General features: G+C 36.4%; 1 protein-coding gene and 1 long non-coding RNA gene across 12 annotated transcripts in view; one reads left to right on the top strand and one right to left on the bottom strand.

Moving 5' to 3' along the window:
• The window catches only part of TBC1D5 (TBC1 domain family member 5), a 607,988-nt gene that overhangs the window by 93,039 nt on the left and 497,719 nt on the right, over positions 1–17,230 (bottom strand). For all 11 annotated transcript variants that reach the window (XM_017875878.1, XM_017875888.1, XM_017875889.1 and 8 more), the window contains one exon: positions 16,290–16,375. In XM_017875878.1, coding sequence (XP_017731367.1) covers positions 16,290–16,375 — 86 coding nt within the window. The remainder of the gene's footprint in view (positions 1–16,289; positions 16,376–17,230) is intronic.
• Positions 1–17,230, top strand: part of LOC108532115 (uncharacterized) — a 59,705-nt gene that overhangs the window by 3,998 nt on the left and 38,477 nt on the right. The window lies entirely within an intron of this gene.

Here is a 17,230-nt window from a genome sequence, read left to right on the forward strand (position 1 = left end):
AAACTTTCTGAAGCTTTTAAAAAACCATTATCACATTATCACCTCTATAAAAATTCTCCACAACCTTTTCCCTCCCGGATCTAAGTATTTACAATATTCTAGTTTATCTCCTTTCTTCCTCTATATTTATTTTTTAGATTTGATAATATCTAATATTTGTTTTTTTCACTTTTTCTGCAATAAAATCTTATTAGATGCTTAGCTATACTTTTGTGAAAGAATCACTTCAATTTATTTCAAATAATTTTTCTCTATATTCTAATTTATATATATTTTTGTTATTTCTTTTCCTTGTGTTTTCCAAGGTTGAATACTTCCGTTCATTCATTCAATTATTCATCCTTTATTCTCCCTCTCTTCCAATAAAAGCATTTAAAGCTACACATACGCTTGGTTTTAACAATAGCATGAAAGTTTTCTCTCATTTTCTAAATAGCCTTGTTGGCTCATTTGTTATTTAGGTACAATTAAAAATTTCAGATGGCTGAGTTTGTTTGCGTTTAAATATATTACTTATTTTGATTTATTGAATAAAACAGAAATATTGGAGGAATGGAAGTGGGAAAATGTTTTGATTTTTCAAAAAGACTATGGAAAGGAGAAACTAGAAAATAAACTGATGTATATAAATAATTTTACTAATTACTTAGAAATGAATATCTTTTATTACAAGTAGACAGTATGGTTCACTAAAAAGTCATTCCAAGGCAACTTTACTTCTTCATCTGACAGTGTGAAAGGTCTGTTAGATTTTGTTAAGATATGTCAGTACCTGTGGAAATAATGGAGAATAATGCATGTTCAGATATAGTGGGACAATTGTACCCCAAGCATATTGTTCAATATTCTAGCACCCACCAAGTATTACTGGTGATTATATGTGTCTCAGTCTTGGTTCACAGACTTGCTACCAATCCATCTTTTAGGATGGTCATAATTTTCTGTTAATGAGTTGTGTAACCACGAGAGAGTTATTTATCCCGTCTGAACCCAAGTTTCCTCATCCTAAAATGAGGGAGCTGAATTTTATGATATTTTAGGTACTTTTTAGATTGAACATTCTACAACTTTGTGAATAGAAGAATGAAAATATGTGCTTATTGAATTTCAGACCAAAGGCTAAAGAGACACCCAATATATCAAATAAAAGAATCAAATTTGTAAATGTTTTCAACATAAAGTAAATGATAAATGTTTGAGGTGACAGATATACTAATTATTCTGATTTGATCATCACATATTGTATCCATGTATGATATAGCACACTCTGCCTCCAAAATGTGTACAATTATTGTGTATAAATTAAAAACAGTAGTAAGAGCAAAAAGAAAAAAGGACTAAAAAATTTGCAATTTAAAATAATCTCAACAGGCTAGCATGAAAGATTAAACATAAAATTTAACAAAGATAAACAAAAGCTCATGCAACTATTTTAAAACTTTTTATAATTGCACATTACAGACAGAACAAGAAGGCATGGATAACATGAGTTTAAATTTTTTAAAAATTCAAAACTCCCAAACATTAATGTTTTGATTGGGTTTGGTTTGGCTGACAAGACTAATATGAGTTCACAGTGATGACACTGAAGAAAACTATGATCCTTGGACTGCATTAATACTAGATGAGTCCTCACACTGCAGAAGATGCTGTATAACTTTGGCAATCAGCTTTGGTAATAAATTAATTTCTGAAAAAACTGAGTTGTGTTTATAAATAGAGTGGAACAGTAGAGAAGCTGAAAACTATGCTGGAAGAGGAATGACTGCAAAACCTGAGGAGTAAGTCTTACATACAACACAGTGAGGGATGCCATGAGGGAAAGCAGCCCATTTTTGGTGTGGCTTAGAAATGAGATGAGTTACAAAAGTTAAAAGAGTGAGTTACAAAAGCTATGACATAGGAACTCTTATCTGGTGATAAAACAGGCTTCATTTACAAAAGTAAGGGCTCCAATCCTAGAAATGTAGAAGTAGAGATTGAAAAAAAATTTTTTTTTTTTTTTTTTTTTTTTTTTTGAGACAGTCTCGCTCTGTCGCCCAGGCTGGAGTGCAGTGGCGCCGTCTCGGCTCACCGCAAGTTCCACCTCCCGGGTTCACGCGATTCTCCTGCCTCAGCCTCCCGAGTAGATGGGACTACAGGTACCCGCCACCACGCCAGGCTAATTTTTTTGTACTTTTTTAGTAGAAACAGGGTTTCACCGTGTTAGCCAGGATGGTCCCGATCTCCTGATCTCATGATCTGCCCGCCTCGGCCTCCCAGAAAAATAATCTTTAGATACACAGCCCAGTCCTAGTCCTAGTCCTGGCATGCCTGAGAGACAGTATTAAAGGAAAGCCCCTTTCCAACTCTAAGAGTTTATGATCTGCAGTGCCAAATGGCATCTATTGTTACATTTATCACATCACTCAGATAAAAGGACCAAATAACAGGCTTGTATACTAGTATAGGACCTTGAGAAAAGTCAGTCAAACCCCATCTCCAAATGAAAGTGCCTACGTGCCCTGTGTCCTTAGATTCACCTTCAGTTTCCATTCCATTCCTTCTGCCCTTCTTTCCTCCTCTTTATCTTCCTTCCAAGAACTTTCTTCTGTTCTCTTCCCTTCTTTCTTTCACAGTCTCATTTTCTTTCTATCATTTTCTCAAATTGTTCTACCTATACTTTTTTCTACCATAAAAACATTTAATGTAGTGGGATACTTGGAAAAAATAAATTGATGCCACTAAACATATATCTATGTATCTCTGGTTTGGAGAAAGAAACAATATTCTCTTTGCACCTCTGTATACTCCTAACTCTGTCATTATTTATCTGCTGAGTGGATTATGGTTTATATGTATTTATTCCATGCTTATAGATGTCAATCTATTTGGAAACTTAAAACATGCATCAGAGTTGCAACATAATACTTTCAAGATGATTCTAACATCTAAGGTAATAATCAGGATATACTTCTATTTAAAAATTCTGTAAGTTAGAGGCCAGGTGTGGTGGCTCACACCTGTAATCCCAGTACTCTGGAAGGCCAAGGAAGGACAACTGCTTAAGCCCAGAAGTTCAAGACCAGCCTGGGCAATATAGTGAGACCCTGTCTCTACGGAGAAAAAAAAAAAAAAAAAAGCCAGCCATGGTGGTATGCACCCGTAGTCCCAGCTACTTGAGGGGCTAAGGTGGGAGCACTGCTTAAGCCTGGGAGGTCGAGGCTGTAGTGAGCTGTGATCACACTAGTGCACTCCAGTCTGGGCAACAGAGCAAGACCTAGTCTCAAAAAATCTCAAAAAAGCTGAAGGTTTTGAATTCTGTAATAGGAATGTTTCTAAAGTTCTTAATTCTTTAACTTTGAAGTTGAATGTTTCAAATTTTACTTCAATGAAAGACTTCTATATCTAATTTTAATTTGCTTGCCATACTGTAAGGTTTGTTACTTTAGAAAGTAAACTCACTCCTCATCTCAAGGAACTCTAGATTCTTAAAGATCTTTATTAAAACTAAATGATGAAGGTTAGCTTGTCAGTACTTACTCCTTAAGAGTTGAATTTCAAGGGAAACATATTTCTTTCTATCATTTTTTCAAATTGTTCTACCTATACTTTTTTCTACCATAAAAACATTTAATGTAGTGGGAAGAGATACTGCGATTTCTATTTTGAGAGTGGTAGTTCTGAACTAATTTATTTTCTTACCTGTACCTGAGGGATACGAAATCATTCCCATAAATAACCATGGTTCACACTAGCAGAATCTCTAGAGCGTTAGGGATTTTCTGGCCTAGGCCAGAAATACATGAGAAGGGAAGATAATATAATCCTGAAATGTTCACACGTTGGGAAGTTTTTGCCCTCTTCACCTCTCTTTTCCCACTTTGAGAATCACTGTATGTCTTCATAATTTTAAAAAATGCAGCTGCAGTAAACATATACTAAGAATTAACTGTTATGGTTTGAAGGTAGGGGTACAGAAGCCAATAAAATATAAAGAAACATTTGAGTCTGCAAAGTAAACAGTTACATTTTAAAATGCAGGCATAGAAAGGAACAGATTAGATGTAGAAAAACAGAGGAATACATTTTTTTTCTTAATTAAAAAAAACTATAAAACACTTTTGAGAAGTTAAAGACAACCTAACTAAAGGATGAGATAGCCTGTGTTCATGGATTAGATAATTCAATAATGTTTAAGTATCAGTTCTTTCTAAATTGTTATACATATTAAATGTAACTCCAATCAAAATCCCAATAATTTTTATAGAAATTGGAAAGTTGATTGTAAAATTTATATGAAAATGCAAAGGAACTAGAATAGCGAAAATAATAAAAAAGAACAAAGTTGGAGGACTCAGCCTACTTAAAATCAAGACTTGCTATAAAGTTATATAATTAAGCCAGTATGTTACTAGAGAAAAAACAGAGTGCAGAAATGGATCACACATATATGGCCAGTTGATTTTCAACCAAGGATCCTATTTAATTCGGTGGAGAAAGGAAAGACTTTTTAACAAATGATGCTCAACAGCTGGATATCTATCTTTAAAAGATGAACCTCAACCTTTACCTCATTCTACACACAAAATTAATTTGAGGTGGATCATAAATTTAAATTCAAATGGTAGAACCATACAACTTTTAGATGAAAACAAGAGAGTATCTTTGACTGTACCGTGAAGGGTTAACTCAGCATACCTGTGCTACCCAAAGCCTGTAACTTTCAAGGACTGGCCCTTGACTGATTCCTGGGAGATAACCTATAAGCCTTTGGAATATCCTGCCTGATAAGAGCGTCTTTGTATATCTGGGCCTTGGGTCACACCAAATTGTTTACACTAACAATGGGATTTATGGTAAACACCCGTTTTTGTTCATCTGGGTCCTGGGTCACACTGTATCACTCTGACCTCTCCATGCCTACGTGACTGACTCCCAATAAAAAATCCCGAGGGACACCAAGGCTTAGGTGAGCAGCCCTACTTGGCAACACTTTGCATGTGTTTTCATACATCTTGCTGGGAGAATTAAGCACTCCACTGGGAGAGGACAACTGAAAGTTTGTACAGGCATACCTCAGAGTTATTATGAGTTCTGTTCCAAACCACTGTAATGAAGCAAGTATCACAATAGTGAATTACACCAATTTTTTGGTTTCCCAGTAACTATAAAAGTTCCGTTTACATTATACAGCAGTCTATTCAGTGTGCAATAGCATTATGTCTAAAAAAAAAAGGAAACATCCTATTTGAAAAATACTTTGTTGTCAAAAGATGCCAATGATCAGCTGAGCCTTTAGTCAGTCTTAAGCTTTTTGCTGGTGGAGGGTCTTGTCTCAATGTTGATGGCTTGTAAATAATTAGGGTGATAGTTCCTGAATGCTGGGGTGGCTGTGGCAATTTCTTAAAATAAGACAGCAATGAAGTTGGCCACACTGACTGACTCTTCCTTTAAAGAAAGGGTTCTCAATAGCATGTGATGCTATTTGATAGCATTTTACCCACAGTAGAACTTCTTTAAAATTGGAGTCAATCCTTTGAAACTCTACTGCTGGTTTATCAACCAGGCTTATGTAATATTTTAAACGGTTTGCTGTCATTTCAACAATGTTCACAGCATGTTTACCAGGAGTAGACTCCGTCTTAAGAAACCACTTTACTCATCTGTAAGAACTCTCCTCATTCATTACAGTTTTATCATGAGACTGCAGCCATTTGGCCACAACTTTATGCTCTACTTCTAATTCTAGTTCCTTTGCTATTTTCACCCTATGCGGTTACTTCCTCCATTGATGTCTTTTTTTTTTTTTTTTGACAGAGTCTCACTCTGTCGCCCAGGCTGCAGTGTGGTGGCGCAATCTCTGCTCACTGAAACCTCCGCCTCCCGGGTTCAAGTGATTCTCCCGCCTCGGCCTTGTGAGCAGCTGGGACTACAGGTGCCCGCCACCACACCCACCTAATTTTTGTATTTTTGGCCACGCTGGTCTCGAACTCCTGACCTCAGGTGATCCACTTGCCTCCACCTCCCCAAGTGCTAGGATTACAGGCGTGAGCCACCACGCCCAGCCTGACGTCTTGAATCCCTCCAAGATGAGGGTTGAAATCAACTTCTTCTAAAATCAACTTCTTTCAAACTCTTGTTAATGTTGGTATTTTGACATCCTCCCATGAATCATGAATGTTCTTAATGGCATCCAGAATGGTAAATCCTTTCCAGATGGTTTTCAATTTACTTTGCCCAGAACCATCAGAGGAAGCACTATCTATGGCAGCTATAGCCTTATTAAATGTATTTCTTAAATAATAAGGCTTGTGAGTCAAAATTACTCCTTGATCTGTGAGCTGCAGAACAGATACTGTATCAGCAGGCATGAAAATAACATTTATCTCCTTGATTAATACTTGGGTGCAAGCTCTTGGGTGACCAGGTGCATTGTTAGTGAGAAGTAGTATTTTGAAAGGAATATTTTTTTCTGAACGGTAGGTCTCAACAGTGACAGAGAGAGACAGCTTGCCCTTTGAAATTTTGAAGCCAGGCACTGATCCTCCTCTCTGGCTATGGAAGTCCTTTGTAGCATCTTCCAGTAGAAGGCTGTTTCATCTACACTGAAAATCTGGTGTTCAGTGTAGCCAGCCCCCTTTATCAATTATCATAGCTACATCTTCTGGATAACTTGCTGCAGTTCCTATATCAGTACTCACTGCTTCACCTTGTACTTTAATGTTACGGAGACAACTTCTTTCCTTAAATCTCCTTGATCAGTCTCTGCTAGCTTCCAACTTTTCTTCTGCAGCTTCCTCACCCCTCTCTGCCTTTACAGAATTGAAGAGTTAGGGCCTTGCTTTAGATTAGGCTTTGGCATAAGGGAATGTTGTGACTCATCTGATTGTCTATCCAGACCACTCAAACTTTCTTCGTATCAGCAGTAAGGCTGTTTATTTTCTTATCATTCATGTGTCCACTGGAGTAGCACTTTTAATTTCCTTCAAAAACTTTTCCTTTGCTTTCATGATTTGGTTGTTTGGTACAACAGACCTAGCTTTTGACCCATTTCAGCTTCTGACATGCCTTCCTAACTAAGCTTCAACATTTCCAATTTTTGATATAAAGTGAGATGTATAACTCTTCCTTTCACTTGAATACTTAGAAGCTATTATAGGGTTATTAATTGGTTTGAATGTGTTTTCCCTCCAAATCTCATGTTGAAATGTGGCCTCCAGTGTTGACGGTGGGGCCTAGTGAGAGGTGTCTGGATTATGGGGGTGTATCCCTTATGAATGGCTTGGTGCCATCCCCTTGGTGATAAGTGAGCTCTTGTTCTGAGTTCACACGAGATCTGGTTGTTCAAAAATGTGTAGGACCTGCCCCTTCTTCTCTTGCTGGACATGCCTGCCTGCTCCCCCTTCGATCAAGAGTAAAACTCCCTGAGTCCTCCCTAGAAGCCCAGCAGATGCTGGCACCAGGCTTGTACAGCCTGAAGAACTGTCAGCCAATTAAACATCTTTTCTTTATAAGTTACCCAGCCTCAGGTATTTATAGCAACACAAAAATGGCCTAATACAGCCTAATTTCAATATTACCAAGTCTGAAGGCATAGGGAGGCCCAAGGAAAGGGAGAAAGATGAGGAAAGAGCCAGTTGGTGGAGCAGTCAGAACACACACATATTTATTGATTAAATTGGCTGTCTTATATGGGTACAGTTCACGGTGCCCCAAAACGATGATAAGATTAACATCAAAGGTCACTAATTACAGATCATCATAACAGGTATAATAATGAACATGTATGAAATAGTGCTCGAATTACCAAAATATGACAAAGTGAGCACATGCTATTGAAAAAACAGTGCTGATGGACTTGCTCAGTGCAGGGTTGCTACAAGCCTTCAATATGTAAAAAATGCAATAAAATGAAGTGTGCTTGCAATAATACCCAGTTACCCAGTGCAATTCAGTTAAAATTGCCCTTGACTCCTGTTTTTCTCTTACATTACATATTGAGTCCATCAGCAAATGCTAGTCAAAATATACACTGAAACAAATCACTTTTCTCTTTCTGCGCTGTCAATACCATGTTACCTTATCATTGCTAATCTTGCTGCTCACCTCCTAACTAGTCTCTGTTTCCTCTCCTCCTTATAGACTATTTTCCACACAGCAGTCAGATTAATTTAAGTCAGATCATATCATTCCACCATTCAGAGCCCTTCGGTGAATTCCCAAAAATCTTAGGATAAAACCATAAGCCTTTTCAATGGCCTGTAAGGTAAGCCCTACATGATCTAGCCTCCTACTATCTCTCCAACCTCATTTACTACCAATGTCATTTGCTACCACCCTCGCCTGTTCACTGGGCTCTAGCCATACTGGCCTGCTGACTATTCCTCAAGCACAGAATCATTTTTCCATTTCAGAAGCTTTGTACTTGCATTTCCCTATAATGGGAAATGTTCTTCCCCAAGAATCCATGTGGCACACTCACTATTCAGTCTCTGTTCAAATAGTACCTTTTCAGAGACACTCACTTTGACTACTTTATTTAAAACAATGAACTCCTTTACTCTGTCTCCTTGCTTTGTTATTAGTTTTGTGTTTTTTATAGAAATTCTCACTTCCTGATGTTATTTTAGCTTTAAAATTATTGTGGTATATTTTGATTGTTTCTTGCATTAAAATATAAATTCAATGTTTGTCTTGTTGGCACTAAATGCAAGAATTGCAAACAGCACAAATAAACATTTATAAGGCAGTTCAAATCCACAATTAGTCAAATACATGAAAATTGAAGCAACAAAAAGTTTAACCTTTCTTATTAGCACCTTTTCTATTAGCAAGTTAATAATTAATAAGCAAGCACTGGTAAAAATCCGTGGATTCCCTTAGTCACCAGTGAGGGAGTATGAATGGAAACAAGCTTGATAATCTTACCAAAGAGTTCTTCCACTTCTATATGCAACCCTTATAACCCATATTATTCTCTGGTGATTTGTTCATCATGGTCCACTCTTTTATCTGTGGTAAAAAAAAAAAACCACTGTAGCTGTGGAACCATTGATAAAGTTCCTGTTTAGCTATTTAAGGCCTACGATGCTTTCACCAGGCTTGGCTCTTTAGCCATAATTGGCCTTGCTACTATTTTCTTTGCTGTTTGGAGGCTATTAAAGAGTTGGTGCATTGGGGCTATCATGCAAAAGGAGAAGTAATGATGATCTAGAGGGAATATATATACTCATGGGAACCCCAGCCCCCGACCAGAAGCGATTAGGAAGTAGAGATTAGACAAGGGATAGGCACACCCATGGAAAGCAGGGGGCTAATACCTGCTACATCTATGGCAATGGGATTTTATTTGTGTTGCGTATCCAAATAAGGAAAGAGGATGCAAAGATGACATGTGATTTCATGGATAAGAATATCTCTAAAAATCAAGAAGCCTGATTTCTCTTCTCTGCTTCACCATGGATTGCTATAATTAAGTCTTTAAAAGCAACTGCCTAGGTATTTTAGTGATAGATTTTCCATTACGTGTACGGATAATATTCACTGTGCTCTGATTTAACTTACTTGCACATTTCTTTTTAAAAATGGGAATTGACATTTTCTTATTCATTCAAAAAGCTTGGAATGACAGTTTAACACTAAGATCTTATTCCAATTTTGTCCTTAAATAACCAGAAATTGCTGCTATTAAAAAAGTACATTTAAATTGTGACCAGTCTTCAGAAAGATCTATCTAACTTATTTAAGAATCTGTGACTACTGAAATGCTCAACTGAATAGTCACAGAACAGAACTTCATATTTTTTAAAGTCTGCAATCTCCTATGCTAAGAGTAGAATCTCATATTTTCTTTATTCCAGAACATTCATGGATTTTCTGTTTTGAAAATGACACAACACAGTTTTTCAAAATGTGTAATTCTTTCTCTTATGAAGAGGTGATGAAATAAATGGAAGATGAGCTGTCAGTACTGCCTCAAGAGTATGTCACTTTATATAGTGATGGCTTTTTACAGACTCCACAGCTATAGGTCTTTTAACTTGCTTAAGCAATTTTATACAACCAAAATCAGGTATTTCATCTGATTATATTAGGCCTTAACAGAGATGGAAGAAACCAAGATTAGTTCTTTGATCTCTCACTCCAGCAGATCAGAAATAACATTCTCTGTGCTAACTCTCCCAGTTTTCCTCTGTCCCCTGACAGAGCCTAGTAACTTCATTGATATTGATGATGAAAGATTCCAGAATTTTAATTCTGGCATGTAGGTCCTCTGTAGAAGGCTGCTAGTCAGGACCCCTGCCTGACATATAAGAGGAAGCCAGGATCTAGGGAAAGAATATTCTTATTAGGACGGTTTCCCGGGCATTTAAGATGTATCCACATTCCTCAGTAGGATTCCATGCATCTATGGAGTAATGGTAACTATTTTACCGCAAGAAAGCCTAGCAGCCAACAATTCCCCATCTCTACCAGGGATCAGGATGTGCCTCAGCTTCGGAGTGCTCCTCTCAGGGGCTGGCCTAAGCAGAATGTCCTGGAAAAGTGCAGTTTCCCAGGGTGCACAAAGATTCTTCCAATGACTATAATCTTATACTAGAATCTGAGCTCTGTGAGAACAGGCACCACATCTATCTTTTTCACTGATGTTCTCTCAATATCTGGCACAGAGAAGAAATTAAAGTATTTGTGAAACGAATGAATACTTGTTAGCTTCAATTGTGGAGTAACCCATATGCCTAAGAGTGGTATCTTACGTAAGTCTAAACATCCTTGATGTCAGGGTGTGGGTCTTAGAATCATCATATTCCCAGGGCCTAGCACAGTGTCTGGCACTGTGTATAGTATTCAATAAATATTTAGTTTAATGATTGAATAAATACATACTGTTTTGAAACCTAAAAAGCATTATAAGATTCTCCTGAATCACTTCCATTTTATATGGTCAGCAAGATTTTTTAAAGGCTTAATTCTATTTAGTTACATAATGACAGTATTTTTTTCAGATGTTTTATTGCTAAATTACAGTAAAGAAATAATATGCTAATAATGTTCTCCAAGCCATGAAGCCAAGGAGTCCATGGCTATCAATATTCGTAATTTGTTGATCAGAATTTGAAAGGACACTGATGGCTATATAAATGCAACTTTATGTTTTTTTTGTATTCAAATAACTAAGCGTTTGTGGTGTAAAATCATCTATATCTAAAGTGCTCTTTCTGAAGAGAGTTGTTAATTCTTAACCAATTTAGGTAAAATAGTAACACTGTCTCCTATCTAGTCCAGAGCAAATACATCTTTTTCTTTTTATAAAACAAAACTTAGGCATAATTTATATATAATATACAGATCTTAAATGTTCAGTCTGATGAGTTTTGACACTTGTGTATACCTGTATAACCACCATCCCAAATAATACACCTAGAATGAACATTTCTTTTACTCACAAATTCCTTCGTGTCCCTTTAGAGTCAATTCCAAACCCTCATCCTGAGGTAGCTACTTTCTGATTTCTAACACCACATGCTAGTTGCCTGTTCTTGAGTTTCATATACATGGAACAATACAATATTCACTCTTCTCTGACTAGTGTTTTTTGTTCAGCGTAACGTTTATGAGATGCATGTATGTTATTGCATATAGCAGTACACTTAACCCTTGAACATCACAGGTTTGAATTGTGTGGGAACACTTACATGCAGATTTTTTTCAACCAAATGCAGAGAGAGGGATGTGAAATTCATGTATATAGAAGGCTGACTTTTCATATACGCAGGTTTCTATATGAGAGAGCCGACTATGAGACTTGAGTACGCATAGATTTGGGTATATGCAGGTGGTCCTGGAACCAATTCCCCCAGGGACAACTCTAGTTCATTCCTTTATAGCTGAGTAGTATTCCATTATTTGAATGTACCACAAATTGTTTATCTGGTCTCTTGTTGACGGAGATTGGGTTATTTCCAGCTTTGGGGTATTAAGAAGAATAAGGCTGCTGTGAACATTCTGTTTTGATGTTGTTTGTTGTGGCTTTTGGATATGTGTTTTTATTTCCCTTGGATAAACCCTTAGAAATTAAACTGCTATATTATAGGATATATGTTTAACTTCATAAGATATTACCAAACTATTTTACAAAGTAGTTATACCTCTTCTACTCACATCAGGAATATACGAGGGTTCTAATTGCTTCACATCCTTGCCAACATTTGTTACTGTCAATTTTTTATTTTATTTTATCCATTATAGTTGGTTTGAAATTGTTCCACATCCTTGCCAACATTTGCTACTGTCTATTTTTTATTTTATTTTATCCATTATAGTTGGTGTGAAATGTTATCTCATTGTGGTTTAATTTGCATTTTCCTGATGACTAATGTTGAACATCTCTTCAGAGCATATTGATGATTTTTATATCTTCTTTTGTGAAGAGGCTGTTCAAGCATTTTGCCCAAGTTATATTTTCCTGACATACAAAATTCTTTATATATTTGGGATATATGTATTAAAAATATTATCCCCAAGTATGTGACTTGCCTGTTCTTTTTCTTAATGGCATATTTTGATGAAAAAATAATCTTAATTTTAAGTTTATTTTATCTATCTTTTCTAGTGTTTTTTGTTTCATGTATAAGAAATCTTTGCCTACCCTTTGTCTTTACCATGGGGGGGTTCCCAAGACTACCAATTAGGTTTGATGATTTACTAGAAGAAAAAGCTGTTACACTCATTCCAGATTAAGGCCAAGAAAGGAAAAAGGCTGGAGCCAAAGAGAAACAAGTTTGGTATTTATTTGTGAGAAACACTGTGGGCATAATAGGCATGTGAGTGTGGGAGTAGAATCAACAGTTCTGTTTGAAAAATACTAAATTTAAGCTGCATATGGGACATCCAAGAGAAAATATTTATTAAGTAGCAAGGGATGGGTAAAACCGAAGACATAAATTAAGGACCTGTCAGCCACAGATGATGGTCTGTAAGGCCATGAACTGAGTTGAAATCCTCAAAGGAATGAGTATAGAGAAGAAAAGAAGTGTGGGGTTGGGGCTGTTTTAATATTTGGAGGAAGAAGATTCAGCAGACCATGGCAAGAGATGGAATGGCCACTGAGATAGGATCTTGTGTTACTTTTTTGGAGATGAAGTCTCTCTGTCACGCAGGTTGGAGTGCAGTGGCGCGATCTCCGTTCACTGCAAGCTCTGCCTCTTGGGTTGAAGCGTTTTTCCTGCCTCAGCCTCCCGAGTAGCTGGGACTACAGGCACGTGCCACCACTCTTGGCTAATTTTTTGTATTTTTAGTAGAGACGGGGTTTCCCCATGTTGGCCAGAATGGTCTCGATCTCCTGACTTTGTGATCCGCCCGCCTCGGCTTCCCATGGTGCTGGGATTACAGGCGTGAGCCTCTGCACCCGGCCAGATCTTGTGTTTCTTATTGAACTGCCTAAATTCTTCATACATTAATGATATTCTATTTTGTCAGTTACCTCCACTACAAATATTTTCCTAATTTTTGATTTGTCTTTTGATTCCCTTTATTTTTGACCTATCTACTTTAAAATATGTGTTGTATAGTAAAATCCCTTAGTTGTTCCTTTGTGATTTTCTCCATTACTTTTAAGGTTAAAAAGCCTTCACACTATTATTTGTCAATTAAAAATTTAAAAATAAGATTTTGGGCGCGGTGGCTCTCACCTACAATCCCAGCACTTTGGGAGGCCGAGGCAGGCAGATCATGAGGTCGGGAGATGGAGACCATCCTGGCTAACATGGTGAAACCCCGTCTCTACTAAAAAAATACAAAAAACGAGCTAGGCGTGGTGGCGGGCGCCTGTAGTCCCAGCTACTCGGGAGGCTGAGGCAGGAGAATGGCGTGAACCCAGAAGGCGGAGCTTATTGTGAGCTGAGATTGCGCCACTGCACTCCAGCCTGGGCGACAGAGTAAGACTCCATCTCAAAAAAAAAAATTTTAAAAATAAGATGTAAAAGTCTTCAAGTAACTATAGGTCAGATAGGCACTTGCATTTTATTTTATGTTTGCTTGTTTCAGTGCACTTTGGAATTCATTTTTGTGTGTGGTTGATACTTTTTCAAAGATTTGCCAATTTTCCCAGCACCGTCTATTAACTATTTCCTTGCTTACTGAGCTGTGACATCTGCTTCAATTACTACATTTTATTTAGTTCAATTTCAATGTTAAGCTTTGCAATTACAAAAGGATGACAAAAAGTCTTCCTTCCAATCTTCAAGAGATATTTTGCACAAGAATCTTAATGTGTTTACAAGGAAATATACAAAACAAAATCAACATTTTGTGCAAGAAAAATGTGGGGAGAGAAGGCTAAAGGGAAGAAAATCAAGTAGGGGAGAAAAGAATGGGTACAATACATTTCCGGTGGTGGAGAAAAAGGTGTTTGAAATATTTCAAAAAATTCATATAACAAATATGTGTTGAGTGCCTTCCCTATACCAGTCATCACTGTCCTAGGTGCCATGAAGTGGTAAGACAAAATGCCTGCCCTCAGGGGCTTAGATTTTAGTGGAGAAGTTGGGGAGACAGATTATAAATACACAAATGAATTATATAACTTCAGTTCATGATGATGGGATAGAGTGAATAGGGGAGGTGAAGACAAGCAAGGAGGTTAAGAGTGGCCTCTCTGAGATGACATTTAGGCTGAGCTTTAAATCATGAAGAGGCATGGGAAGATGGGGGTGGCAGAAGAGCTCTAGCAGGAGGGAAGAGTTAGGTGCAAAGGTCCTAAGCAAGGGCAAGAAACAGAGAAGGCTAATGTGGCTGTAGCATGAGAGTGAAGAGGAGAGAGTGGAAGGAGATAAGGTCAAAGAGATAGGAAAGGGCTTCAGGAAGAAGACTGGATTGCCAGTGGCAATAGGAAGCCTTTGGAGATGTTTACGTGGAGGTATGATATAATCTGTTATAAAGTGACATTTACTTGGCTGTTGTGTAAAAAATAATCCTGTGGGGTTGGGAGGGAGAGGAAGACAAAGGATTCCAGCTAAAAGGTCTTGTATAAAGAAAAAGACAAATATACTTTGTTCTTTTAAACATAACAAAACTAAATATTTGACATAATGGGAAGAAATATAATTGACTAGGGTGTAAGATTACTAAAGGCAGGGATTTTGGTCTGGGTTTTTACTGGGCACTTCATGTGTTTAAAATAACCAATCTGGCAGTTGTGTTGAATGATCAACTAACTATAGTGAATAATTTTTTATTTGTGTAACAAGACTCAGATGAAATGAACAAACAGAAAAGAGCTTCAGACAAGTCTCATGGGCTACAGAACTGGTCTCATAATTGCACGGTACATCAATATATGGGGCAAACAGATTTCAATCAGAGATGGCTAATTTTATAACAACATTACGCTAAGACAAGGTTCAAATTTCAAGTTTAAATTTAGCCATTTTGTTGTAAACTTCTTCTTATCCCTTAGAATATGAGTTCCTATGCAGCAGGAATTATAACTTATTTTTAACTCTCCAGTAACAGCAGAACACATTGTGTATATGTATTCCATAAATGTATATTTAGGCTGTTGGAATTCTACTGAAGAAAAGCTAACACATAGGCAAAATGCTTGAGGAAGAAAATTCGGACAACTTGGCAGCATTTATCATTACTAACATTTTAGTCTTCCACAGTAAACTTTGAAATTACATTCTAATTTGAAATGGTTCTGGTTTGACAAGTTAACTCTTGAGACATCTCAATGTAGTATTATGAAAGAACAAAACCATTCATCAACCCTTTCTGCCAATGTTAATTTCTTTGAAAAGTAGGATTTTAATGTTTTTTATTCCTACAGTGACCCTTAAAATTTCTATGTATGCAATCACAAACGTACACACAAGATGCATTTATAAGCTTATTGTGTAGTTCTAAAGACAGTTGGGAAACACATTTTTAATTTTGTTACTGAAATAATTTAAAAATATATTATAAAGCTGCCTCTTTTCAATCAACAGCAAAAATCTAGAAAGAGATTATACAAGTAGGCACAATTTATGCAAGTTTATTCATGTTAGAAAAATGAAGTTGCCTAACTTCAAATTGTAACAAGTACTCTTATATTTATTTTTCATCTTACCATTGATATCAATATATAGCATTTTCTTATGCCTTTAAAATAACTTGGGTAATTTATTTAACAAAGATTCCTTATGTACATTAGCCATTGACATGCTAAAATCTGGAAAATTGTTTTCAGCAATGTGTAAAAGTTCCTGATGATCTGTGAGACTACCCTTGTGATTTATAACTATCACTAGAAAAAGGGGACTTACCGGCTTTTATTCATGAGGTCGGCTCCTCGTGCTTTGTAATAATCTAAGTTTGGATGGAATTGATAAGTCACTGGTCTTGGATTTCTCTAAAACAAAAAAATACATTTTTAAAAAGCTAGTTAAATGATTTAATCCATTAACATATAAGAGGACAGTAATGATCATTTTAATATTCCTTCAGAAAAGAATATGTATAATACAAAGTTTAATAATTTAGTGTGATTGGGTTTTGCTTTCATTAAATTATTCCTTAGTTCTGATTAAACATAAAATTATTTTTTCCTCTCTCGTAGTTAACATAGATTTATTCATCATTAGATTTCTGATGACTTCAAAATAAAACTTTCAAATGTAACTTTCCTAAAAATATGATGAATAAAATTATAATAAAATCTAAAAACTATATGAGATGTAACACAACCACAAACTATGCCAAGGGACCGAAAGACACAAGGTGTCCAGGTAACTGCATTTCGGGGGAAGAGAAAATCGTTAGTTTTTTATGACCAGAATGCTAAATGTGTCCACTAGATGGCACACTGAGACTTTCTTGTTCCAAAATGAGTTATTTCAGAATTCAGCAATTCTTTTAAAGTTAGCAATTTCTATGTCATCTATCCTTATTTATGAGTTTAATAAATGCCAATATGCCAGATACTATAAATATTACCAGGATAACCATTACAATACAAAAGCAAATTGACCGATGTACATTTTCATAAAAGCAGCAAAAACACTGCCCTTTCTAGAATGCAACATTATTTATAAACATTGCAGAAATGTCCTTGAATCATTAGGTCCACTGTGTCTGTTTAAATGTGTTGCTATTATTTAAACATATCTATTATTTAAATGTATCAAGTCCCTCACAGGCAAGTGAAAATTAAACAAATATACTTCTGCTTTACAAAAACTAATCATGTTTACAGCATAATTTAAAT

This window comes from Rhinopithecus bieti, unplaced genomic scaffold (assembly GCF_001698545.2).
Source record: "Rhinopithecus bieti isolate Rb0 unplaced genomic scaffold, ASM169854v2 scaffold_8220, whole genome shotgun sequence".
Lineage (NCBI taxonomy): Eukaryota > Metazoa > Chordata > Mammalia > Primates > Cercopithecidae > Rhinopithecus > Rhinopithecus bieti.